This window comes from Elaeis guineensis, chromosome 2, assembly GCF_000442705.2.
Source record: "Elaeis guineensis isolate ETL-2024a chromosome 2, EG11, whole genome shotgun sequence".
NCBI classification, from domain to species: Eukaryota; Viridiplantae; Streptophyta; class Magnoliopsida; order Arecales; family Arecaceae; genus Elaeis; species Elaeis guineensis.
Genome location: NC_025994.2, coordinates 70,751,784 through 70,776,789, shown reverse-complemented (window position 1 = coordinate 70,776,789; position 25,006 = coordinate 70,751,784). Strand labels below are relative to the sequence as shown.

Genomic DNA, 25,006 nt, shown 5'->3' with positions numbered 1-25,006 from the left:
TATGCAAGGGATTCTGACAACAAAACAACATCATCAAGAAGCGATATTGTTTGCTAAGAATAAAGGCATTACCCCTTTATCAAAGGCACTGGCTCCTTTCCTCATTTATAGATGGCAAAATAGACTGGAGCAAAGTTCAATGCCATTTTTGCCATGAGTTTGGGCATACTGCAACCAAATGTCCTAAAAAATAGAAGACTTACACCATCACGACCAACTACTGCTGTAGGTACCACAACTGACTTGGTGAACGAGTCTGATCATAAGGGATCTACTTCTATATTCACAGCTACTGAAGTGGAGGACATTCTTGTTAAAGCCCTTGCTCGTCAGGGTAATATTACCTCTTCCTCTGCTTCTGCCTTATCCGCCACCTCAGGTAACTCTTCTACTTGGATTCTTGATAGTGGTGCTTCTAATCATATGACCTTTGATGCCTCTTATCTTTCTATTAAAGCATCCATTTCTCATTAACCAATATACTTACTGCTTGTGGAAATACTCTTGCTCCTAGTCACATAGGACATGCCAACATACCTTCACACCTATCTATACGTAATGTTTACTATGTTCCTAACCTATCTGTGAACTTTATCTATCGATCAACTTGTTGAAAATGATCTTGAATGCATTTTCTCTAACTATTGGGAGCAACAGTTGAAGAAGGTCATTGGATTGGCCGTAAAGTGAATCGCCTCTTCGAGATTGTTTGGCTCTATACTCCTTAATTTTCAATGGTCACTTCATCATAACAACTTCTCATCTTTGGCATCTTAGATTAGGTCACGTCTCAGTTTATTATTTAAATAAACTCATTTCAAATGGATTGTTAGGCCATGTTGCAAACAAAAATATTGATTGTATCCATTGCAAACTTAGAAAAATTATCTACGTTACCTTTTAATAATAGCATTCACAGTTTTTCTGCTCCTTTTGATCTCATGCACTCAGATGTTTGGGAACCATCTCGTGATCCTACTATAGGTGGATCTAGATATTATGTTGTCTTCATTGATGATTTTTCTCGCTATACATGGATCTACTTGCTTAAATCTCATTCAGAAGTAATTCTCAAATATAAACACTTTTGCAAAAATGGTCTATACCCAATTTTCAAAAAGGATCAAAGTCTTTCACTTAGATTCTGGGGGAGAATACATGTCAAATGAGTTCTGTAACTTTCTGTCTTTAGAAGGGACAATCTCGCAATTATCCTGCCCTCATACTCTCCAACAAAATGGTCTAGCAAAAAGAAAATATAGACACATTCTTGAAATCACTTGCATCCTTCTTTTATCCTCTGGACTTCCTAAATACTTTTGGGGAGAAGCTATTCTAACCGTTGTTTATATTATCAATCGACTCCTTAATACTAGTATAGGAATGATCTCTCTTTTCTTTAAGTTATTTGGCAAATATCCAACATACAATCATCTTAAATTCTTTGGATGTGCTTGTTTTGTTCTACTTCCTCCAAATAAAAAGATAAACTTTCTGCTCACTTCAGCTTATGTGTCTTCTTAGGTTATGGAATAGAACAAAAAGGTTATCGATGTTTCGATCCCAAAGCCAATCACTTGCGCATCTCACGAAATATGGTATTTTGGGAACACATTCCTTTCACAAAACTCTTTGATTTCAACTCTCAACAATCATCTCAACCTACAATACTTGAAGTAGATAACAATATTTTTATAGATGATGATCTACTACAAGCTAATCCTACTGAGCCCTCATGACTGTTGCACCAGTACCTCTAGCTTTGATAATTGAACGGCGATATCCTCAACAACAACGTACATCTAATGTACGTCTCATTGGGTATGAAATCTCTTTTATTTCCACTTTACATTCTTATCATGAGCCTAAATCCTACCTAGAAGCATCCATTAATTCTCTTGACAGAAAGCAATTAAGAAAGAGTTGAATGCCCTTGCTCAAAATCATACATGAGATCTTACAGAATTACCTCCACATAAGATAGCTATTGGATGTAAGTGGATCTTTAAGATCAAAACTCATTCAAATAGATCTATATAGTGCTACAAAGCTCGTCTAGTGATAAAAGGCTATAATCAGAAATATGGCATTGACTATGAATAAATTTTTGCTCAAGTTGCTCGACTGACTTTTATTCGAGCCCTCCTTGCTGTAGCTTCTATACGACAATGAGAGCTTCATTAAATGGATGTTAAAAATGCATTTCTTTATGGTCATCTTGAAGAAGAGGTTTATATGATCCCACCACTAGAGTATCTCACCAACCTAATGAAATATGTCATCTTCGTCGAGCACTGTATGAGCTTAAACAGGCACCAAGAGCATGGTTCTCCAAGTTCAGCTTTATCATTTCATCTTTTGGCTTTGTTCAAAGCTCATATGATCCTGCATTATTATTCGAAAAACTAACAGAGGCATCATCTTAGTATTTCTTTATATTGATGATATGGTCATAACAAGAGATGACTCTAAGGGTATCTTGAAACTAAAAACTTCACTGCATAGTAAATTTTAGATAAAAGATCTGAGCTCTCTTGGCTATTTTTTAGGTCTTGAAGTCACTACTCAATCCTCTGGCCTAATTCTTTCTTAGATTAAATATACTTCTGATCTCATAACTCGTGCAGGATTAACTAATCATAAAACTGCTGCAACATCCTTTGAGGTCAATATCTAGCTTGGTACAAATGATGGAAAACCTCTTAACAATCCCATACTCTACAGAGAACTTATTGGTGGGTTAGTATATCTAACTACAACTCGACCTGATATCGCTTATGCAGTTCATGTTGTTAGTTTAATTCATGGCCAAACCTCACACTGGTTACTATGCACCAGTTCTTCATATTATTCGCTCCTTAAAAAGTCATCTTTTTCAGGATATTCTTTTATCATGCACCTCTAATTTTTAGTTGCGTGCTTATAGTGATGCAGACTGGGCCGGTGATATTAATGATCGATAATCTATAACCGGATTTTGCATCCTTCTTGGTGATTTTCTAATTTTCTGGAGAAGTAAAAGCAAGCAATCGTCTCTCACTCAAGCACCGAAGCAGAATATCGAGCTCTTGTTGATACTATCTCTAAACTCGTCTGGCTTCGTTGGCTGATCTCCGAAATGGAGGTTCCTCAAGATAGCTCAACTCCATTATTTTGTGATAACAAGAATGCCATTCAAATTGCTCATAATAAAATTTTTTATAAATGCACAAAACACATTGAAATTGATTGCCACTTCACTCGTCAGCATGTTTGTCAAGAAACTGTCACGCTCTGCCATATCTCTTCTTCAGATCAATTTGCTGATCTATTCACGAAGTAACATCCTGACTCTCGACTTTCTACTTTTTATTTCAAACTCAATATGGTTTCCTACCGAAATCCATCTTGAGTTTGCCGGGGGTGTCAGATATAGTAATCCCTGATTTGGTGAAAATCAAATCATAATTCAAACCTTCCTGAATTGATTCATTGTATTTTTTTTGTTCCTTCCTGTAGTCTATTTATACGATGTAAACAAAGAATTTAAATCAATATATTGAATTTTTTTTTCTCATAATTTTGACACCAAATCAGAGATTAACAAATAACAATAATGCTTTTGTTAACAACCCTGTCAGTCTCATAATTAACCTGTAGATTAGTTAAATATCCTATCAACTTCCCAATGTTGACTATATTTCAATACCTTAGTCTTTAATGAGGATGATAATTTAGTCTACAGGGTTTTGGTTAGCATGTGAATCACGAAATCACACTTGGGTGGTGGCAACATCAGAAAAAAGAGGGCACACAGGGATAGATGGCATTTTGGATAGAATAATTCTTGGATATATATATATATATATATAATTTTTGAGGATATTCTAGACGAAGATTTTATTTCAATGAAGTGCATTTATATTTATCTTTTATTCCCTTTTTTATTTTCTTTTCCTTTTTTTGTATATTGGAGACTTCATCCCATGTACATTCTATAAATTATGACTTGGTAATTACATACCAACTCCAGCAATTGTTGTGAAAAGAAAGAAAAAGCGTTCAGAACATAATATCCATTGCTATAATATTATGAGGATTACCATCCCAATGGCTCATTAGGATTAATAAACTATTAAAGGATGGTAACGGATTCTTGAAATAAAGAATTAAAAGATTTATTAACAGCAACTCCAGTACCACTCCCTTTAAGTATTAGTAGCAACTAATATCTGAGTCATATAAATCTGGCATCATTGTTGCTAAGGAGAGACCTTGAAATCGAGATCAATGTTCATCCTATTGTAAGCTATGGGAGCGTACATCCACAGTTCATCCGAACTCAAAAGCTGCACAGATTAACCAACAAGAGATAAATATCATTAATCATGTGCCTTTGGTGAGTGTTCAATAGGAATACTAGTAAATTGTAGATTAACTACAGAATTAAATTATACAGTTTGATGCAGATCTAGATCCAACCAATAGTCATTCAATTGACTTGTTCTCCAGATGTGATTTTTACCTTGATCTGGAGCTGCAAGAACTTCACATATTGAACAGCCTCTTCAAGCATGGTACTTATGTCTACCTGTCAGACGATGACAATAAGACTCTTTAGCTATCAACAGTTTGTTCCTGAGGATTTTTTAATAAAACAAAGGAAAAATGCAATAGATGAAAACAAGCATTGCCATCCAAACACTCACTTTTGTTCCATTAGGTACAAGGTTCTGCAATATCCTCAGCCTCTCATTGATTCTATCCCTCCTTTTCTGTAATCAAGTGACAAATATATTACACTGATGAAGCTATTGTTTATTTTATTTTATTTTATTTTATTTTTAAGGATCGACAGAGTTATTTTCAAGTTGATTTAGATCGAGTTGATGGATCTACTAGACTAACAAATATGTTACCCTTGCATGGAGGCTTTGTGGGTCTGTTGCTGCCCCCCGACTAGCTCTTGATTTGCCATTCAGGTTGAGAGCAGGAGATCCTTTTGCGCTTGGACTTGTGCTGCCCCCTCCATTGGGTTCTTGGAAAATATTCAAGTCATCGTCTAAGCTGCAGCAACTGGAACTCTGCCCATTCACCACAACATTGCTTTTTTCCTCATCGCCACTTTTAGAACTCTTCTCAGCTCCCTTTGATTGTGCCTTCTTCAAAGTCTTATGGACCTGCATTTGAATTATATTGATCAGAATGAAAAGTAAGTGCAACTCTATATAGTTACCAATCCAAAAGAATCTTAAAACTAGCTGAAAGAACTTATACTCAGTTGAACTGAAGACCAAACCTTCTTCTTAGGACTTTCAGCAGGGTTATCATCCTCACCCACATGAAGCCTTCTTTTGGGTTGTGACATTTGATCAGGAGTAGTGGACTCTGAGATATTCATGCAGGAGTCTCCCATAGCATCACTGTTAGTCATGTCATTCAAGCTTATGGGATCTATATTTGTGGGGTTGGGAGCCACCTCAAATGATGGGGTAGTTAGTTGCTTCCCCTCCATGCAATAATCCATGGACGCAAAGCTAGTATTGATCCCACAGACCTCATTGGATCCACTCAGATAGCAGCCCCCAAATTCGGAAGGGGGAGCAAAGAAGCCACTAGTACTGATACTACTGTCATCTCCTTGAGGCCAGTAGTAAGAGCTGCTGTTAGTGTTAGCATTAGCACTATCCAGACAATAGTACAAATCAGAAACATGATCAGAAGACCAAGATATTGATGGATTTTCAAAGCTTGGATCATGACGATCATGCTCGGTTGGGATGTGGTAGGTCCCAAGCAACTGTGCCATTATCTCAGACTCTTCAATTGGCATTGTTGAATTGAATGAACTCCAACTCCCCATTGGAACCACTTTTGCAGGCTCCATAGTCGTTAGGACTGACTGGTAGATATGAAGGAGAGGGAGTTTGGCTAGAGGAGAAATTGAGCTTAGCATGGCGAGGTATAGCAAAGCTTGAAAGGTGTTTATATATATATGGGAGAATTTGGAAAGAATATGAACAACATAGAATTGACTTCAGTTGCAAATTTTTTAGTCTATGATCATCAACAATTATGAGCCCTTAGTGGGGTCGATCAAGCGATACAACTCAGGCATGGACAATTATAGGCTTAAAAAAATTGGAGCTCCCTAAAAAAGAACATGCACAAGGCTCTTGCCACTATAGGGTTTCGAAGACTCAAACATGCTTACCTCCGCATGCAGACAGACTATTTTCATATTTCAAACCTATGATATCCAAGACACAATAGAATAATTTTGCTGTTGCACCAAAGCTTGCCAAAAATTGGAGCTGCTCGTGGGTAGATAAATTGATCACTTACCAAAAGATCCTGGTTAAGAAGTTGATTAGGAGATCCTAATTAAAGGTAGGTTACATGATTCAAAAATGATCACAACTCGTGATTAGCATGGTTGGAACAAAAATTATAGGGAGAGAATGAGATGGTACTGAGTGAGAAGTCCATGATCTGGCAACTGGTAGAAGGTGGAGGTTTTTTGAAGAGTATTCTGAATGAACTGTGTACAGAATTTTGTTGGTAGGAATAAAGAAAGGATGCTGGGAGAGAGGTCGGCATGATCGTGAAGAGGGGTTCTGATATTCTTAAGTAGATGAAAGAAAAAAGGACATGGTGTCTGCTGAATCCAATCCTTATCCCCCTGGAGGGCTAGTTGCCTACCCAGTGACCAATTAGTTATGCTTTCAGCTCGATGGACTAGGAGACTTCAACATTTCAAAAACAGATATTACCAGCCAACCTACCACCACCAAGCTAAAGAGATTAGGGGTGCAAATGGGTCGGACTGGATTATGAGTGACTCCAATTTGATCTGATTTTTTGATCGGATCTAAATATTATACCTAAATCTAGCCTAACAGAAGATTAGGTCAGGTCAGATTGGATCCCTGATCAAATTTTTTGATCCAATAGATCATTCTGATCGGATCGAATTCATGTATAACCTTGCCCCGATCCATGAAATCAGGTCCGGATTTGGACTGATTCGGATTTGAGTTATAAATAACAAGATCAATAAGTAGAAGATCTATAAACAAACTTTATTTGCACTACAAATGTTGATCTTGATATATGAGACTATTAGAGCCTCCATGTCTCACACTCTTCATCCAAAAATCCAAAAAATCTAATCACATTTTCCTCACCATTGCTCCTGACTTGATTAATTCAAATTCAAAATATTTTAATAAAATTTTAAAAGATAAATATCTAAAAATCAATAGAATGTCTTTTCAAGAACAACAGATATTAAAGCAGGCTTGATCAAAATTAAAATTCATGTAATATAGGAATAAAGAGAGATAAGGGATGTGTTCACGTCGGGTCGGGTGAAGTTAGATCGGGTCATTTATCTAAAAACTCAAATCAATCTAAAAGTCTCCACGAATTGGATCGGATCAGGTCGGATTAAAATTCAGTAAATCCAGATCTGACCTAAAAAATGGAATAGGTCTAATTTTAGAACCCAATCTGGATCCACAGGTCCTTCAAAATGGTTCGAATCAAATCTATATGGATCAGATCGGATCGGATCACAGATCAATCTGACTCATTTGTAGTCTTAGCAGAGACCATGCATGGACACGATAAATCTACTGCAATGGATTAATGATGCTCATGATTCCAAGTTCATAGCATACATTCCGTCAAAACAGTTAAAGGAATTGGGCTTTAAGGCTTTGGTGCATTCTACATGTCAACCAAAAGAGTTTAGTAGTACTTCAACATTGTTGCCTAGCAGAAAGCTTTTGAACATTTTAGAATACTAGCCCATGCTATAATTCTAGGTCCGGAAGTCCTATCACTGATGTGATTAGAGATCAGAACTCCAACACGTGGATGCATTTAGAAGATAACACCTCGGTCTTTGAGTTATGTATCACTTAATCAACCTGCACTGACGGTGTCATTGCTTCTTGTGCACTTGCAGATACATGAATAAAAAGAAAGTTCTGATTGTAGTTTTAGTTAATTAATATACAATATTTCTTGGATGGGTGGCATGTTGTGGTCACTGTTGCATGAATGATTTATAATGTTTGTGAATTCATTTTGAAAAAGCTAGCTAGGGTATTTTCTCTATAAACAAGTTAATTAGTTAATATTGATTTTATTACAGTCAAGAGCTCATAGCTCGGCACGTAAGGTATTATCCGTTTTGATCTATGGCCTATAGCCTGGGGCTGTATGGGTTATTTTGCCCTCACAATTTTATCCTTTAAAAGACGTCTCACGTGAGAAGGATAATCTCTTTCTATATAAGCTAGATTCTTTTTTGACTCTAATCAATATGAGACTAATGATGTCTTTTTTTTTATACCACAATGGATTTTATAATATTAGAAAGAAGAAGTCATCAGAAATGAGAGGACAGAAGGGACCTTAATCGTTCTCTAACTAGTAAAAATATTGGTAATCTTTTTTAATAAAAAAGGATAAAAAAAGTGCATCCCCTAACCAAACGAGTGAGATACACCTTAATCCGATTCTTGTGAGATCACATAAAATGCCACGAGATCCAATACAAAAAGGATCTGCATTGCAGTTCACACACGTAGGGCTTTTGGGAGTGAATTAATATATCTTTGTCCAGCAAACATCATGGAAACAATGACTAGTTTCATTCATCGTGAAAACTAAATTTTGGTAAACATCTCAATGTACAAAGAGCAAGGATTCAAATCCCGACAGTATATCCTCTGGAATCCTGGAGTAAGATATAAAAAGCCAAGATTTAAGTCCGACAGAATGTCCTTTGAAATCCTAGAGTAGCATACTATCCTATGTGTTAGAATATGACCGTTCTGCTATAGTCTCAGCATTCTAATCAGCACATCTTACGACATCTCATCTTAGATATTGGGATATATAGGATGGGAAGGCGGTATATCTCATTCTATGGAAAATCGGGATAGTTTTATCCTACGAGATTTAAAACTTTGCTTTCGAACCAATTAATTTTTGATAAATTGCCCATGACCATTATTTTAGAGATGCCTTGTGATGCATATAGCTTATGATTAAATTGGTTCTTCGCTGATCATCATTTTTTTTTTTTGGTACAAGCACTAGTAGTCACAAGTTAACCTACTGTAATCAAAGGTTCATCACCCCATATATATCCCTTTGGAAGTTGGATGAAAGGCAAAGAGGACGATAGACAGAAGATAAACTAAGATGCCGGTGATTTCTCCGGGCCGATTTCTGCGTGATTTAGCCAGATAAGATTGGTCTCATTTTTCTTACATTTAGCTGTGTTAGAGATCAGAGAGAGAGAGAATCGAGGAAGGTTCAAATGGTTAGCCAGCCATTGCACGATGTTTATTAGAATACAAAACAAGAGCATGGCATTAGAAATATAAACACACAACAGGATACGAATCGAAGTCTTTCCTTGTTTGTGTTTTTCTTTTTCTTTTTTTTTCTCTCCAGCACTGGACTAGAGGTTGCGGTTGATACTGGCTGGCCGACCGGCGCGCACGACCATTGGAATAACAAAGAATTTGCGAGCTGTCACCCGCTTGGCAGTCTCCTTTTGCTAAAGACTTGGCAGCCTCCTTAAACAATGACCCGAAGGACCATTTTTTATTGGTGTGAGAATTTTGAAGACCTTTTATATCTTAAACAATATGCAAGTCATTAATTTAGTCTACCTACAATGTTAAATTATTAAGTTGGAGTGTCTAGTTTTATAGATGATAGCTGTTGGCCTCCCTTGCAAGTCGACACGTGGGGACTCATGATTTTGCCACACGCAGATGTCCATATCTTAGAAGAGACAGTGGATTCTATAACTAGTGGTAGAGATGCCACTGTTTTCTTCGAGATCTGCATTTGCCAAATTTGGGATTGATTTAATTATGTATCATGTGGTGAGAGAAGTCTATTAGCGGAAAATCAATAACAAAATCAAGTTCTTACTAAATTAATCAGTTAATAACATGGCATGAGGACCTTCATAATCAACTCCTGACTTTCATAATCTAGATTAGAATGTTAGCATGGTTATTCTTGAGCAAGTGTTACATGGTGCATTTGATATTAGATATGGAACATGTTTTCTGCAAAACCTCATGCTTATCTTGAAATTATCACTGTGGACATTTGCAATGTGTCAATAGTTTCCAGAGACACGTGGCTTTTCACTAATGGGAATGTTAACAGTGTTACTAGCACTATAATAGTTGAAACAAACGACAATGGTAGATGAATTCTGTTGTGGTGTAGGAGGGAGAGCATCATTAGTTTCATATTGATTGTGAGTCAAGGAGAACTCTGGTTTATATAGGAAGTGACCATCCATCCTACGTGAAGTGCTTTTTGAAGGATAAAACAGTAAAACTCATGCGTTAGAGCAGACAATACCTCATGAGCGTGCTGAGCCATGAGCTTTTCGTTGCAACATATCTCAATATACATGAGATTAGCTTGTGCATTCATTTTATAAACAAACTAATGCAAAGAGTACAGAGTTGAAGATTATAGAAATTGAAGATGATTAAAGAGAGAGACATTTATAGCCTAGTAGAGGCACCGTGACTTCAATAATGACATTAAAGAATTTTTCTACCTATTTAAGATAGTAATGACTAGACCTAGTGCAAAACCATAAGGATGTACTTAAATTATCTCTAACAACACACAAACTTATGCCCTGCCTTCAAAATGACCAAAAACTCACGGGAATGGCACAAAGCATTCTCCTTGTATATATAACATATAGTCATACAGTCATGCATAACAAACCTACCTTATCACATATTTGCAAAACTACTTTTTTTAATTCATATATTTACATAATAACCCAGAAAAAAAAAATCAGAACAAATGAAACACCGCACCATCTTTAGCTACACTCTGAGTTACATGGAATTTAATTGTCTGCTATGGTTTAACTAACTATGGATGTGAAAAAAATACACCATCCCTCACTCATAAAAAATAGCTTTCGTTCATTTTATTTGTGTAAACTTAACCCTCTATGGAGTTTTATGAAACTGTCAGGCTTATTTACATTAGGTTACATAAATTAGAGAAGGGATAAATTTGTCTTTTCACACCAATTATCAATATAAACAAGTCTGCAAAGTTCTATATAATTAGAGATGGGGCTAGAGTAAAGGATATTTTATTTTAAATATCAAAATTTTCCCAATCATTTTCCAGAAAAAAAAAAAAAAGTGAGAGGTCTGTGCAGATATGTGATAATGGGTGTTCTATCACAAATAACTTTTTTTATTAAAATTTGTAGACAGGAGTTTTGTTGAACTAAAGTCATAAATTATTAAACAACATATCAAGCATTACCTAACTAATTAAGCTTTTTTCTAGCCAACTTGCTATTCTTGGCTTTATTAGATATAAGTTGTTTTGGATAACCAAAAGAAAAGGACATTCTCCCCCACATGCCCGTACGCTCCCCCAAACCAAAATCCCCGCAAAAAAAATAAAAAAAAAAGAAAAAAAAGAGATGCAGTATTTATTTTTTCAGCAATTGCATAGTTTGTTTTTTAATTATGATGTTTATGACATTCATTGTATCCTCAATACATTTCTTACTTTAACTTTTTTTTCTCAATAAATTTTCCTTTGTACCAGATTTTATCTACTTAATGAAATCTGAGCGGGCTTCAGACCTTCTCGTTTCTGATATCTTTTAAACCCAAACCTGAAACCATACCATTAGGTTAAAACAAGTGGACCTAAACAAGCATAGGCATGAAACAAACTGACATCAGAAACCTCTCTGTTAACCCATTTATTTCATGTGGATTCAAACAAGATTGAAGTCATGCATAAAGTTACCAACCCTATTAATACATTGTATTCCTATTCTCCTAAGAAAAATAAATTATTTAGCGAAAAGAAATTAATAAGCACATTTTGTTGAATCATCAATTTTCCTTCCTTTCTCAAAGAACACTCCTTTCATGCTTTTAGTCTGGCCATTTCAAGAATTATGGCATTTTAATCTGATTGTTTAACCAGTGTTTGCGGCCCTTAAATATGTAACTCACTCATGTAGACCATGCAATAAGGCAGATGTTAGAGTATGAAGTGTTTAAGGTCCCAAATCAGGTTGAGTTGCATCTAGGAATATTCAAAATTAATCTTCACTCATTTTTGACACTCAAGATCCCATTTTGAGAAGGGGGTGTCACGTTCTAATTAAAAATGTGACTTTCTCTCTTTTTTTCAAGCAAATGTAAATGTTTGACTTTCAGTTTTCCTCCTTTGATATGAGAAAGAAAAATGTTTGATTCAATTAAAAATGTGTGACTTCAGTTTTTCTTCTTTTTTATTTGCGAAGACATGTTTGACTTTCTCTAGTTGACCAGGAGATCCCCTGTACCAAGGAACTGAAGATGTCGCCTCATCTAGAAGTCATAGGCTCAGAGCCTGCACCCTCATTAGGAAAACAACCATGGAGAACGTTACCCAACTTGCAAGCCTGTAGCCTGTTGACCTCAAAAGATTACATATGAGCTTCTAATGCTGGCCCACACTGCAGAACTCCTGAGTCCTGGTGCATGATTTTTCTCCTCACATATGATAAAGAACATATGATAAAGAAATGAGTGCTGGATTGGATCCATGATCCCCACCTTCAAAAAGAACCTTATAAAATGCTGAAAAGCCATAAATAGAGAAGATGCAAGTTAAAACAAAGCAAGTCAGTGTACGGTTTCTTTTCTCCACACGAATTCCAGAAAGTAGGACCAGAAAAAGCATCTTTGATTCACCCTTCACAAAAAAATAAGCAAGTAATCTTTGTGATCCACACTAAAGAACTCAACTGAGTTATTGTTTAAATGCTGCAAGCTGGTAGGCCGTGTTCCTTTCACCAAACAAGTCGTTTCCCATTCGATGGTTTTAGTTTTATTAGAGAATCTTCATTGCCTCTGCTATAATGCCCCAAGCCTCCAGCTATGTCAACATCACCGGCACATACAATACAGTCAAGCAGGCCACTAAGCTACTTGGCCTTCTCCCATTAGTTGGTCAGGTTGTTGACATAACCTATATGTTAGCCCCCTGTAGAACTGGGAAAAATTATCCAACATGCATCTCTATAGCTCCTAACATTCTTTAATTCATGGTCAAAACCACAACTTGAAGATTGCAATGCATATGGACTACAGACCGAAGCAATACAAGAATCATCCATAAGTTTCAACATCAGAAGTAAAACTGTGTGGCAACAAGATTGAGAAAAATGGTTTGCGATGATCTGACTATGTTTAGGAAGCCATTAATCGTTCTTTTGATAGCTCCCATAATCAAAATATGGCTAGACTCTGTAATAGTAAATCAATTGTGGTACGTGCACTGAACCTGAAAGAAACACCAAAGGAAGGGGCACCTGCAGTAGCGAAGGGCCAGAGACTGGCGCCAATACAAAAGAATATTGTATGTGCATGAAAAAGGTATATTGCTTATGGAGGTTCATCTTCTAGCATGTTTACACCAAGGCTGCATTGCGCCGTTTTATGGTATGCAGATGGCCACCATACATACCCTGCACATGAACACTGACCTCCCAAAAAGGAATGACTGCACAAATTTTCCCAATATAAATTCATATATACCACTAAGACTGTCAGAGAGGCAAAAGCTTTGATGCTGGGTGAAAAAAAATTGCATCAACATGAGATTCTGTTGTTAAATAGCACAACCATAGCAATCGGTGGATGTGTATAATATGAAACGATAATGCTATGAGTACAACATGCAATGTTCATTCCCTGTTGCGAATGTCTCCAATTAAAATCGGACTAGATGGACCCCCATCGCCCAGGCACATGGCTCTTCATTCCTAATGTAAATTACTTGGGAAATAATGTTGTTTCATGTCAGGATTCATCAGATGGAGTATTGTCATATCATTGCTCTACATGAAAACACAATTTCATTCGACACCGCAGAAAGTAATGAGCAATGGATGCCAGGTCAAATAATGATAATTTCAGATGTATAATTTGATTCTCTATAAGCTATTGCACATGTTCCAGGGCCAAGGTATGAACAATAATGGGATAGGGCAGGCACTGATAACTTGAGAAGTAAGATGTTTTTTATGAAGCAACGGTCATGTTCTAATCACTATGTATAAACAAGAAACATATGCCAGGTCAGGCTGTAAAAATTTGAGCTGTAAAATTTAAATCTCTTTTGTTATCTTCATCTGTATCAGGTGCAGTTATAAATACTTCACACAGATTGATGAAGAATTTAGGTGATGTCACCATTTGCTGACTGCACTGCAGTACAGGCATATCAGGAATTGAAGACAAATAGAACGTTATGATAGTTATGGGTAAAATGATATTCTTCAATCTTTGATCTTTAACTTTATTCATTCTGAGATGCACAGGTTCCTACTCCCATTAACGAGTTTCCTAAACAAGAAACATATGCCAGGTCAGGCTGTAAAAACTTGAGCTGTAAAATTTAAATTTCTTTTCTTATCTATCATCTGTATCAGGTGCAGTTATAAATACTTCACACAGATTGGTGAAGAATTTAGGTGATTTCAACATTTGCTGACCGCACTGCAGTACAGGCATATCAGGAATTGAAGACAAATAGAACATTATGATAGTTATGGATAAAATGATATTCTTCAATCTTTGCTCTTCAACTTTATTCATTCTGAGATGCACAGGTTCCTACTCCCATTCACAAGTTTCCTAAGCATGTATTAGCTCTTCAAATGGAACCTAAAAAAACTATGGATGGTAATATAGGGGCGGTCATCAGGTCTGCTAATATCCAAGTATGCAAGTGTTTCTTTTTTTACTTTTTGGTTACAGCATACTAGCGTTTTTCAGTGATGTGTAGATTCAAATAATACAATGCACTGACTAACATGAAGAACAGGTAGCGATCAAATAAATCAAGCATATAGCTGTAGAAGCTAAAAAATGTTCTATTGAACATTTAAAATCAAGGTTTTGTTTCTTAAAAGGATAGAAAACAAGGGAAAATAGTAAAGGAATGTTAATAGGAGCCATAGACACCATAGTAGCTCTGTGTGTGAAAGTGTAGTCACTGGCAGAGTTAGCCATGTACTGGACAAAAAATATAGCAACAACCTCAGAAATTTAAGGCACAGAGTACCTGCACTTGGAAATTGACAGCAATCCATCAGTGTGCATGTAGCATGCTTCTCAGTTTAGTACTCTAAGCATGTTTTGGATTTTGCACTCAAAGGTGATAGTTTGTGGACTTGATGATCCCATTTTGGCAAGTAAACTGACATCCACACTAAAAGCATATGTATACACAACAAAAATTGAGTTTTTGCAAATAAATTACGCAAATTGATATAAATTAAGACATGGATCCTATGCGATCATTCCCAATACCTGGCTGCCCTTACAAGAATCTACTTTTGAGTAAACACATCACAAGTACATAACATACTTTTTACCTGTAAAGCATGTGATCCTGATCCCCATTAGATTTCAATTGGTCCCCCACATGAATATCATATCATGTGGTTGAGTAGCTGTTAAATCAAATTAATTGACTTCTTTTGTTGCATGATTGGCCACATCTCAATCACATGCAAGACAAAAGTAGAATTCTTTCTTGGCCATACTATCAATTCCCCTACCAAAGTCAATGTCATAAAACATCAAACTTTCCCCTAAAATATTTGATAAAAATTCAGATACCCCTTGGTTTTCCCACTCAAAGGTGTAATTTCCCACATGCTGACTATCAATTCCTAATTTACAGGTTCCACTACAGAACATCTCATTCATGCTCGACTCTTTTTAAGTAATTTTTCTTCTTAATTTTGAATTCCAAACTCAAGAGCTTGAATAAAAAACAAGCAAACAAATCATAAAGGAGCAATAAGCCTCTCAGGAAGTTTCTAAGAAGAATAATCAATGGCTTCTCCACTAGTACTTTCTTCAAGAAAGGGGAGAAAAGAAAAAAGATTCTTGGATCTTATTAGTTGTATGATATCCTTAGATGATACCTACCTCACTTTTGTAGACTCTCAACCTTAATCCTGACAATAAACCAAACACAACCTTTCCATATATTGAAAAAGAACAAACTCCAATGATTTAAAAAAGAAGCAAAATTCGGATTTGGGTGGGACTTGACATTAATAAATACCAATTTAAGTCTCTAATTAGGTGTGCAAGAAAGTAAAAGTAGAGAAAGTTCATTAGAAGGGAATCTTACCTTTGTACATTGATAAAATACAATTTTAAGAGAAAAAACCAAGGAGAAAGTGAAGGGCAGAAACTTTCTCTAATACATAGTAGTTCAGTCATAAAATTTAAAAAAACAAAATCCAAAGCCAATGGATGAAGATAACCATCCATTCTTAAAAATTCACAATCTTCTCAAAAATCTTTTGTTTCTTTTTTCTCTTCCTTTCTTCCACTTTAATTTCCTTCCTGTCTTTCATTTTGTGAAGAGCAAAACAGAACTTAAAGCTTCCTGAACTCAACCTAAAAACTTAAAAAAATTTACTGGTATACTCTTACTAGCCTAACAGTAGAATTAGAAAAAGTGCCAGAACCTTCCCATAATTAGAGATACAGATACCCAAACTTTCGAAAGTATGAATTGCAAGACCCCTCATACTATAATAAAGAGCAGGGAAAATACAACATAAGACTCAGATTTTTTCTTGGGATCCTCATGAAGAAAGATTGATTTGAATCCTACACACCTACAAGAGCTAGCCCTAAGGGAAGAGGTGCTAACCAACTGAGCTAATATATTGTTGGATAAATAGCAAGGCAAACATCAAAAGTGAGACAAGAGAGAGGGGAAAGAAGCTTAATGGATATAAAAAAATTGTTAGTTATCACACTACAGGAAGAAACTGGAAACTCTTTGTGATAACTTAAACAGAACATACATGAACTTTACCATGAGCGAACTAGCTCGGCAATAGAGAGATGTTCAAAGAGCCAAATGCTACCTCACAATAATGAGGCAGTCTTGTATCCAGGTCATGTTCGCAAAGAAAAGGAGTTGACCCAAAATTCAATACATGTAGAAAGTGAGCATTTGACCTTTATGGATATAATGACAATGAGAATGATAGTAATAATCATAAAAATATTGAGCATTTGATCTTAGAAAGAAATCAAAGGTGAAGGAGAGCCATAGTGCCAATAACATAGTCACATATACATCTTGAGTTGTACCGACATTATGGAGGCTGACCTAGGACATGTCCATATTTGAGTAAGCTGACACCAAGAAAGAAAGCATAATTAAGGTCAAAAAGTAATCACTGCAATGGAAATCAACCCCTCTACTTTGCTTCTTATGTTTTCCACCTTTAAGATTCCCATATATGATATTTCAATTCTTCCTGTCAATGTCGTAAGCAGTCTGTTTTGTATTGGCAACAAACTATATAGTTTTAGAATGTGATAGCAAAGTATCAAGCTACTTATATGCATTTGTATATCAATGGACATTTATAAGATAACCCTAAAAAACGTATTTACCAAATATGTAGCAAGAGATTGATTATACTTCAATGCATCACTTACACCCCCAGGATCCATGCTTTCATGAATTGGGGAGATCTTGATCTGCAGTAAATCAGTTTCCTGAGGAACTGGGAGCATCTATTTCAACATTCATTGATTCTGAAAATTTGGAAGACCCTATTCCACTTGCAGATGAGTGTGCATCAAATGAAAACTTTTTCTTGTTAGCAACCGAAGATGATGGGAAGCTCGGGTATCAGATTATATCAGATGAACTTTTGGCACTTGTCTTTCAGTCTTCAACAGCAGATATCTGCACAAGCGGTACCAAAGCAAAAGTAGGTGCAATATGGGATAGTACTGGAGTCAAAGCAGCCAGGTAATTTCCACTTAATTTTTAATTCCAGGCCATTCTGCAAGACATCAAACACTATAGGACATGAATTTTATGAGTGGGTGCAATGACAGCAGGAAAACTGAAAGATGTCCTGAACAAATTATGACAACATGAAGTAACGGCTCAAAAGATAAGACGACCGTGTCTCATCTTATTCAAGGACATTGAAATTTATAGAATGCAGTATAATATGACAGATTATACAAATATGAAAGATATGTCCATGATTAATACCATAAACCAGCATCCAGCTGATCTCTTTTAGTGAAGAAGTGCAACTCATTTCAGTTAACAAATTAGCTCATGGCAGCAATTAATTGCAAAGAACATGTTAGTTTAACTGCTTTAAATGGACCAAGGCTTATTAGACCACTTGAAATCATCAAACTATGGTATGCATATCCTGATTTTCAAGCTGGTAAAGAAACAAGACATAACCTGAGTTATTGCTTCAGTTTTGAGCGAAGGTGTTATTTTGGATCTTTAATGCCTTTAGGAGGCTATATATGCAACTAAGAGAACACCAATAATAAAATATGAAATAATCAAATGACATTACATTTCTAATCAAGAGATACATGTAAATCAATGTCATTACCGCAAACACTTTTCCAGCTAAGCAAACTTTAAGATATAAAACAGTTCAGTGATTTAAAATGAGAATCTCTTATTTTCTCTAAATATCAAAATGAGATTCCTAAAGTCAGAATGCATAGGATGAGGATCAATATAAGTAAATATTTATCATATTCAAACTATATATGAGCATCTTGTGTGGTGTGTCAATGAGTATCAAGAGCTCCTGGCAAGTCCATGTAACATGCACCAACAGCTGGTGGCTTGGTTAACCATCTCTCCTTAGGGGATATCTCAGGATCAAGCTTGAGCGATGGCAAATAACCACCATATTTCTCACAATGTCCATGCAACATGCATATAAAGAAACTTGGTGATGGAATGTCAAGGTTTAAGAGACAGTCAGCAGGAAAAGATCACATTTGAAGAAGTGGCAAGAAGTGAATAGCATAACTAAAAAGACTAATAGCTATGCAAACAATTACTGAGACTTATAGGATGCTCAACATTGTTGCTGTTTAGTTGGTAAAGAAACTGAATAGGAAATCAGCATAGAGAGATCATAGTATGGAACCACTTAAATAAAAATTTCAAGGCACAATGAAGAAGGGCCTGTAAAAAAGGTTAAATTGACTGCATAAGATTAAATAAAGGAGTAATGTTAAATAAAAAACATAGCTCAGGTGAAACCAGCACATTCCAATTTCTGGGAGATGTCACTCTTATGCCTTGACTGATTGCACTTGCCATGAAAAATTGAAATATATGTTCAGTGATGTTGTATGTTTGTAACAAGGGCAGATGCTTGCACTTAAAAACTGAAAAGAAGATCTAAGATGAATAGTCTATAAAGATACTTTAATATATTTTATTTGCTGCAGGCACTTATGATAATGAAGATGCTGAAGATGTTTGTGGACAACTGTGATCTTCACACAAGGAAATGAGCTGCTGAGCATGATCTGACAAGAGATCCAAGATGGATCTAGCATATGAGAGAGGCAGGTCTCATGGTTGACTGCAAACTCTTCACATGAGACTCAAAGGTTAACGTTGATGTTGGGGATGGAAGATTTGTTTACACAGAGATTCTGGAAAGCATTCAAATGGTAGGAATTATGAATTTATGGAAGATTACCATGGACTTTGAAATTATAGCATTTGGTAGAAATCAAAGGAAAAATCATGCTGAATTAGAGGAAGGCTTTTAGCATTAAATGATGGTACACATTCCATAATGCACATAAAACAACATTATCTCTAAAGAAGTGTCTTAAGTGTTAATAATCTACACTTAAAAAAAAAAAGGGGTTCGGTTTGGTTGTTGACAAAAGAATGAATAGACCTGAATAAAGTTAGCCTTTTCAGCTTTATTCAGGTCTATTTAGCCAAACAACTATTTTAGCTACATCTATTTCCCTTCTTTCCTTGCTAGGGTTGGAAATCCCGTATTTTACATATCCATACATTGGAGTCCTTAAGCTTTTGAAATAGTGTAATATAAAAAAAGGTCCTTTTTGAATCATTCCTATTTGACTTGGACCTAGTCTGAAAAGGTTGAGGTATTGCAAATTGTTTGTTGACATGGGCAAAATAAGGGAAAGCCTCTAAAAATGATTTCAATATTAGACCTTGAACATCTAATATTTTCGAATCAAATCTCTTTAAAAAGAGGATCTTTAGTCTCACAGTAGCCTGCTTCGTTCCCCCATGGAGGGGACAAATAATTTCAGCTGATTAACAAGGAATTGTTGGTGTGGTCCCTCCCATATGGGACCCACCGACAGTTAAAAGGAAGAGAAGAGTTCATAAAGGACTCTATCTCATGTGAAGCCAGATGGCACAGAAGTCTTGTGGCACACGGAAAGCAGTGTGGCACGAGGAAAAATCTAGGGAGACAAGGAAAAACCTGTGATGCACGGAAAGGGAGTCCGAGACGGACTCTTTCCTTTTGCCTATAAAAAGGAGGGCCTTGTGGACATGAGATGGTGAACGAAGATGTGAAACAAAAAAAAAAAAGGAGATGCTGTGAACCATCAAAAAGAGAGAGGGAGAGAGAAGAAGAGAGGTTTGGAGGGTGCTTCATTCAAGAAAAAAATATTGGAGAACGTCGATTAGAGGAGTTTGCTCAACCTTGGTTAGAGTTATTCCATCGAGGAGGGTTCTTCTAGAAGTTTGTTTAATCTTTGGATTTCTTCTTTCTTGTATCAGAAGCGATGTTCTCGACATGGAGTCAGAAAAAATTTTTATACCCTAAACTATTATTATAGTGGAAGCTCTTTCTTGTTCTGGTCCATGTGTGGATGTAGGCTTCGGTCAAACCACGAAAAAATTCTGATGTTCTTACGATTGCTGTAATTTCTCTGTGTTTGTCGTTAGCATAATTTACTTTCACTTTATCTATTATTTTCAGTACTTTCGATCCCAACAAGTGGTATCAAAGTCAGGTTCCATCAAATCTAGAGTACTGAAGAAAAAGTTGAGATGCTAATAGATGGAGGACCGATATTCATTGAGCACTACGATCAAGCTGATGTCAACCAACTACTCGATTTGGAAGCCTCACATGGAAGACCTCCTTTACTGCAAAGATCTTCATAATCCAATCGAGAGAGTTATTGCTCAACCTGATAAAATGTTAGACAGAGAATGGGAGAAGTTGAATCGCATGATGGCCGTGCTAAATCACGAAAGAGATCCAAGTCACGAAGTGACAGATGTTACAACTACGGCAAATGAGGCCACTTTAAGAAAGACTACCGATTACTGAAGAAAGAGAAGTCAAAAAATAAATCAGGTGGTGACTCCAGCTCGAACAATGAGACGACAATAGTAGCTTCAGGTGGAGAGGTGATCGTTGTTTGTGGCACAATAGAAATGATCTTGTAGATACTACTAGCTAAGACTCTACCTGGATAATTGACTCAGCCGCTTCATATCATGTTACAGCGACGCGGGAATTATTCTTGTCTTATCGTTCCGATGACTTTGAGATGATAAAGATGAGAAACGATGGAGAATCAAAAATCATTGGCATCAGAGATATTGCATTGATCATGAGCTTGGGGTACAGGCTAGTGTTGAAGAATGTTCAATATGTACCAGATATCCGCCTGAACCTATTGTCGACATGGGTATTAGACAAGGAGGGCTACTATGTGTTTGGAGATGATAAGTGGAAGCTGACCATGAAATCACTAGTAGCAGTCAGAAGTATCGAGCAAGGCTCTCTATACTTCATGCAAGCCAAACTCGGTAAAGGAGAGGTGAACGCAGCGAAAGAACCTTCTAACATAGAATTATGGCATCGATGACTAGGACATATGAGACAAAAGGGGATGTTGGATTTTTTTTAAAATATGATTTGTTTAAAATTTATTTCCTAATCTACCCCTGGTCCTAACTTATTTCCTAATCTACAGTAGTCTGGTTGACTAGGATGCCACGTGTTGAAATCGCATGTTGGACATGTGAGTTAGCACTTGAAATCGCATGTCCAACATACGATTTCAAGTTGACCTGGCCCCCCACGCTGGCTAAGGCCGGTTTGAAATTTAAAAATAAAACTGCATGTTGGACATGCGATTTTGTGATGTCGAAAATGTGATTCAAGCACAAATTTGCATGTCTGACATGCAATTTCGATCTTCGATGCTCCCACTGTTCTCCCTTGGTCCTCCGTGATCGGCCTCGCCCCACCCGACAACCTGAAGCCTTCCATGGTCCCCCACCCCTACAATCGACCTCCTCCTACCCGACATCCTTCAGTCCCATCTTCTCATGACCGGCGTCTGCCCCCTCGACCGGCCTCCTTCCCTTTCCGTGATCGACGTCTGCCCCCTCGATCGACCTATTTGTTATCCCGCGACCGACCTCTACCCCTCCCCGACCGGCCTACTCTCCCTCCCCGACCAGCCCGCTCCTGTGACAAGCCCCATTCCACTCTCTTTTGCCCTGCCCCCCCTCGGGCCCCCCGGACCAGCCTTGTCACCTGTTGCCATGGCCCCCTCCGCTCGAACGGTAGCCCCCCACCTCTAACCAGCCCTCCTCTTTCGATGCTCTCCCTAATCTCAGTCAGGCCTATCTCCTCTCTCTGATAATTTAATTAAATATTTTATTTATGCTTTAATGCTTAATATATTAAAATAATTTTTTAAAATTGCATGCTAGTTATTCTTTGGTGTTATGTTAATTTAGAAGCATGCTTAATGTATTGTTTTTAATTTCCTACATGAATAAATATAATGCTCATAATCACATTAAAATTATCATCGGATATAGCACCTTTCATTAAAAGATAGGTTTTTATTTTAATATATTGAAATAAGTAAATTTTTTATTTTTAACATATTAAGAAGAATATATGTATGCATACGTGTATGTTTGCATGTATGTACGCGTACATGTATGTTTGCATGTATGTACGCTGAGATTTATTGGACTCAATTCTAAGTGGATATCGAGAATAGCTTAACATTGTCAGCGCTAGCTCTGAGAATTTATTGTATGAGCCATTATGATCAAAATAATTGGCCTATCCATATACGAAGTAGGAATGAAAATATATCTGATCAAAGTATGAAAGCTAGAATCACGCTTAGTGTATCCCAGCTACATATCCCAGCTATGTTCATATGTATGTATGTATATATACATGTAAACCCTCTAAAATGGGTATATGCAAGTTTATTTGTAATTTATATACATTTTTTTATAGCATTGCTGAATTTACACTTTTTATTGTATATATAGTGAAACATGGCAGAAACTATCACAGCCTTATGTTATATTAATGTTTCGATAGTTAATGGACCATATAGCATTGAGTACAATAAGCAGTTGCAAAAGGCCATTAGAATTAAATATAGAATGAAATATGAGGAGTTAGAGGATAAGTTTTACAAGATCTTTCGTATTGATAGAAGACAAAATAAAATATTAATAATATATAAATATCTGCAAGTTGTGCAACCATCACTAATCAAGTATGAAGCTGTTCTGATTACAGACGATGATGATATGGAGATAATTTTTTCAACAGTAAGTTCCCATCCATATTTATCCGGTGCAGAGTTGTACAGAAATATGCAACCCATAGAAGACGCCAGAGATATTCGTGGTCGTGATAGTTTTGGAGTTGGTGACCGAGATTTTGGAATGACAACGCAGATCGGAGAATAGATTGTTTGCTCTAGTTCATACATTATAGATATCCCAGTGGGTTCTAGACATACTGAGGAACAGTTTGGTACAGTATATGGTGATGTGACATAGAATATCATTAGACAAGCATCACTATATACAATTGCTGATGATACAGTTCATGCGGATAATTGGCTTTTTCAGGAAGATGATGTGCCAAGAGAAGATGAAATGGAAAAGGATGCTCAGCAAGCTGGCACATCCCATGATGCGGGAAGTCCACATGATATTAGAAGCTCATATGACGTAGGAAATTTAAATGACACAGGAGTCCCAAATTTTTCTATGTTTGAACCTCCTTTCAGAATATTTAGTCAGTTTGATTGGGTAGCTGCTAATATATCAATGTGTTCTGCATTGCAAGCATAGTATAATACATGAAAAAGAGGTGAAGAGTTATGTAAGGGATTCCACTTAATTGGATGGTACCTCTCTTGTATACTATGAGTACTCATGTTGTAGGGTTTGAGAGATTGAAGAATAAGTATACCACTAGTCTTGATTTTGGACTTATATATCAGAAGATCATGGATGGTAATCATCATGACCATGTAGATTTTCTCATCAAAGATGCTTACTTGTTTAGGGGTTTAGGCCATGCATTCCTCGCACTTCATTTAGAGATTTTATTGTTTGGGAGTTGCATGCTGGCAATCTCACTGATCATTTTGGGCATGATAAGATTGTAGCCATGTTAGAGGATCGATTTTATTGGCCCTCTTTAAAGAAAAATGTTGCTTGGATAGTGTCCAGTATCGCACTTGTCAGTTAGCTAAGGCTAGAAAAAGAAATACTGCTTTGTACACACCATTGCTTGTTCCACAACATCTTGGCAAGACCTTAGCATGAACTTTATTTTCGGATTGCCTAAGACTGTTAGAGGTCATGATTCCATCTTAGTTGTTGTGGATAGATTTTTCAAGTTGGCCCATTTCATACCTTGTGCGAAGACAACCGACGCCTCACATGTGGCTAAGTTGTTCTTCCATAAGATTCTTCGATTGCATGGCTTGCCTTCTTCTATAGTATCTGATAGGGATGTCAAGTTTGTTAGTTATTTTTGGAAGACACTTTGGATGTTATTTGGGAGAACCCAAGAGTTTTCATCTGCTTTGCATCCCCAGACTGATGAACAGACTGAGGTTGTTAATCATAGTCCAAGAGATTTGCTTCGATGCCGTATAGAAGAAAAATTAGAAAACTAGACTTGTTATCTACTGTTAAGTTTGCCTATAACAACTTTGTCAATAGGTCCACTAGTAAGTCTCATTTGCAGATTGTCTATGATTTAACCCCTCGCTAGCCCATTGACCTTATGCCGTTACCCTATGAT

The 25,006-nt window shown here is 36.6% G+C and overlaps 1 protein-coding gene and 1 long non-coding RNA gene across 2 annotated transcripts; both read right to left on the bottom strand.

Annotated features, from left to right (window-relative positions):
• Positions 1-4,241: 4,241 nt before the first annotated feature.
• On the bottom strand, positions 4,242-5,866 carry LOC140855264 (uncharacterized). The gene is made up of 5 exons (XM_073251133.1): positions 5,404-5,866; positions 4,899-5,284; positions 4,689-4,754; positions 4,505-4,570; positions 4,242-4,328 (listed from the first exon to the last, which is right to left on the bottom strand). The coding sequence occupies exons 1-5, from the start codon at positions 5,864-5,866 to the stop codon at positions 4,242-4,244; spliced, it is 1,068 nt and encodes a 355-aa protein (XP_073107234.1).
• Positions 5,867-13,094: 7,228 nt separating this feature from the next.
• LOC140855629 (uncharacterized) lies at positions 13,095-21,308 on the bottom strand. Its single transcript, XR_012138578.1, has 2 exons — positions 17,514-21,308; positions 13,095-13,575 (listed from the first exon to the last, which is right to left on the bottom strand). It is a non-coding gene; the product is annotated as an uncharacterized lncRNA (long non-coding RNA).
• Between the last annotated feature and the right edge of the window lie 3,698 nt (positions 21,309-25,006).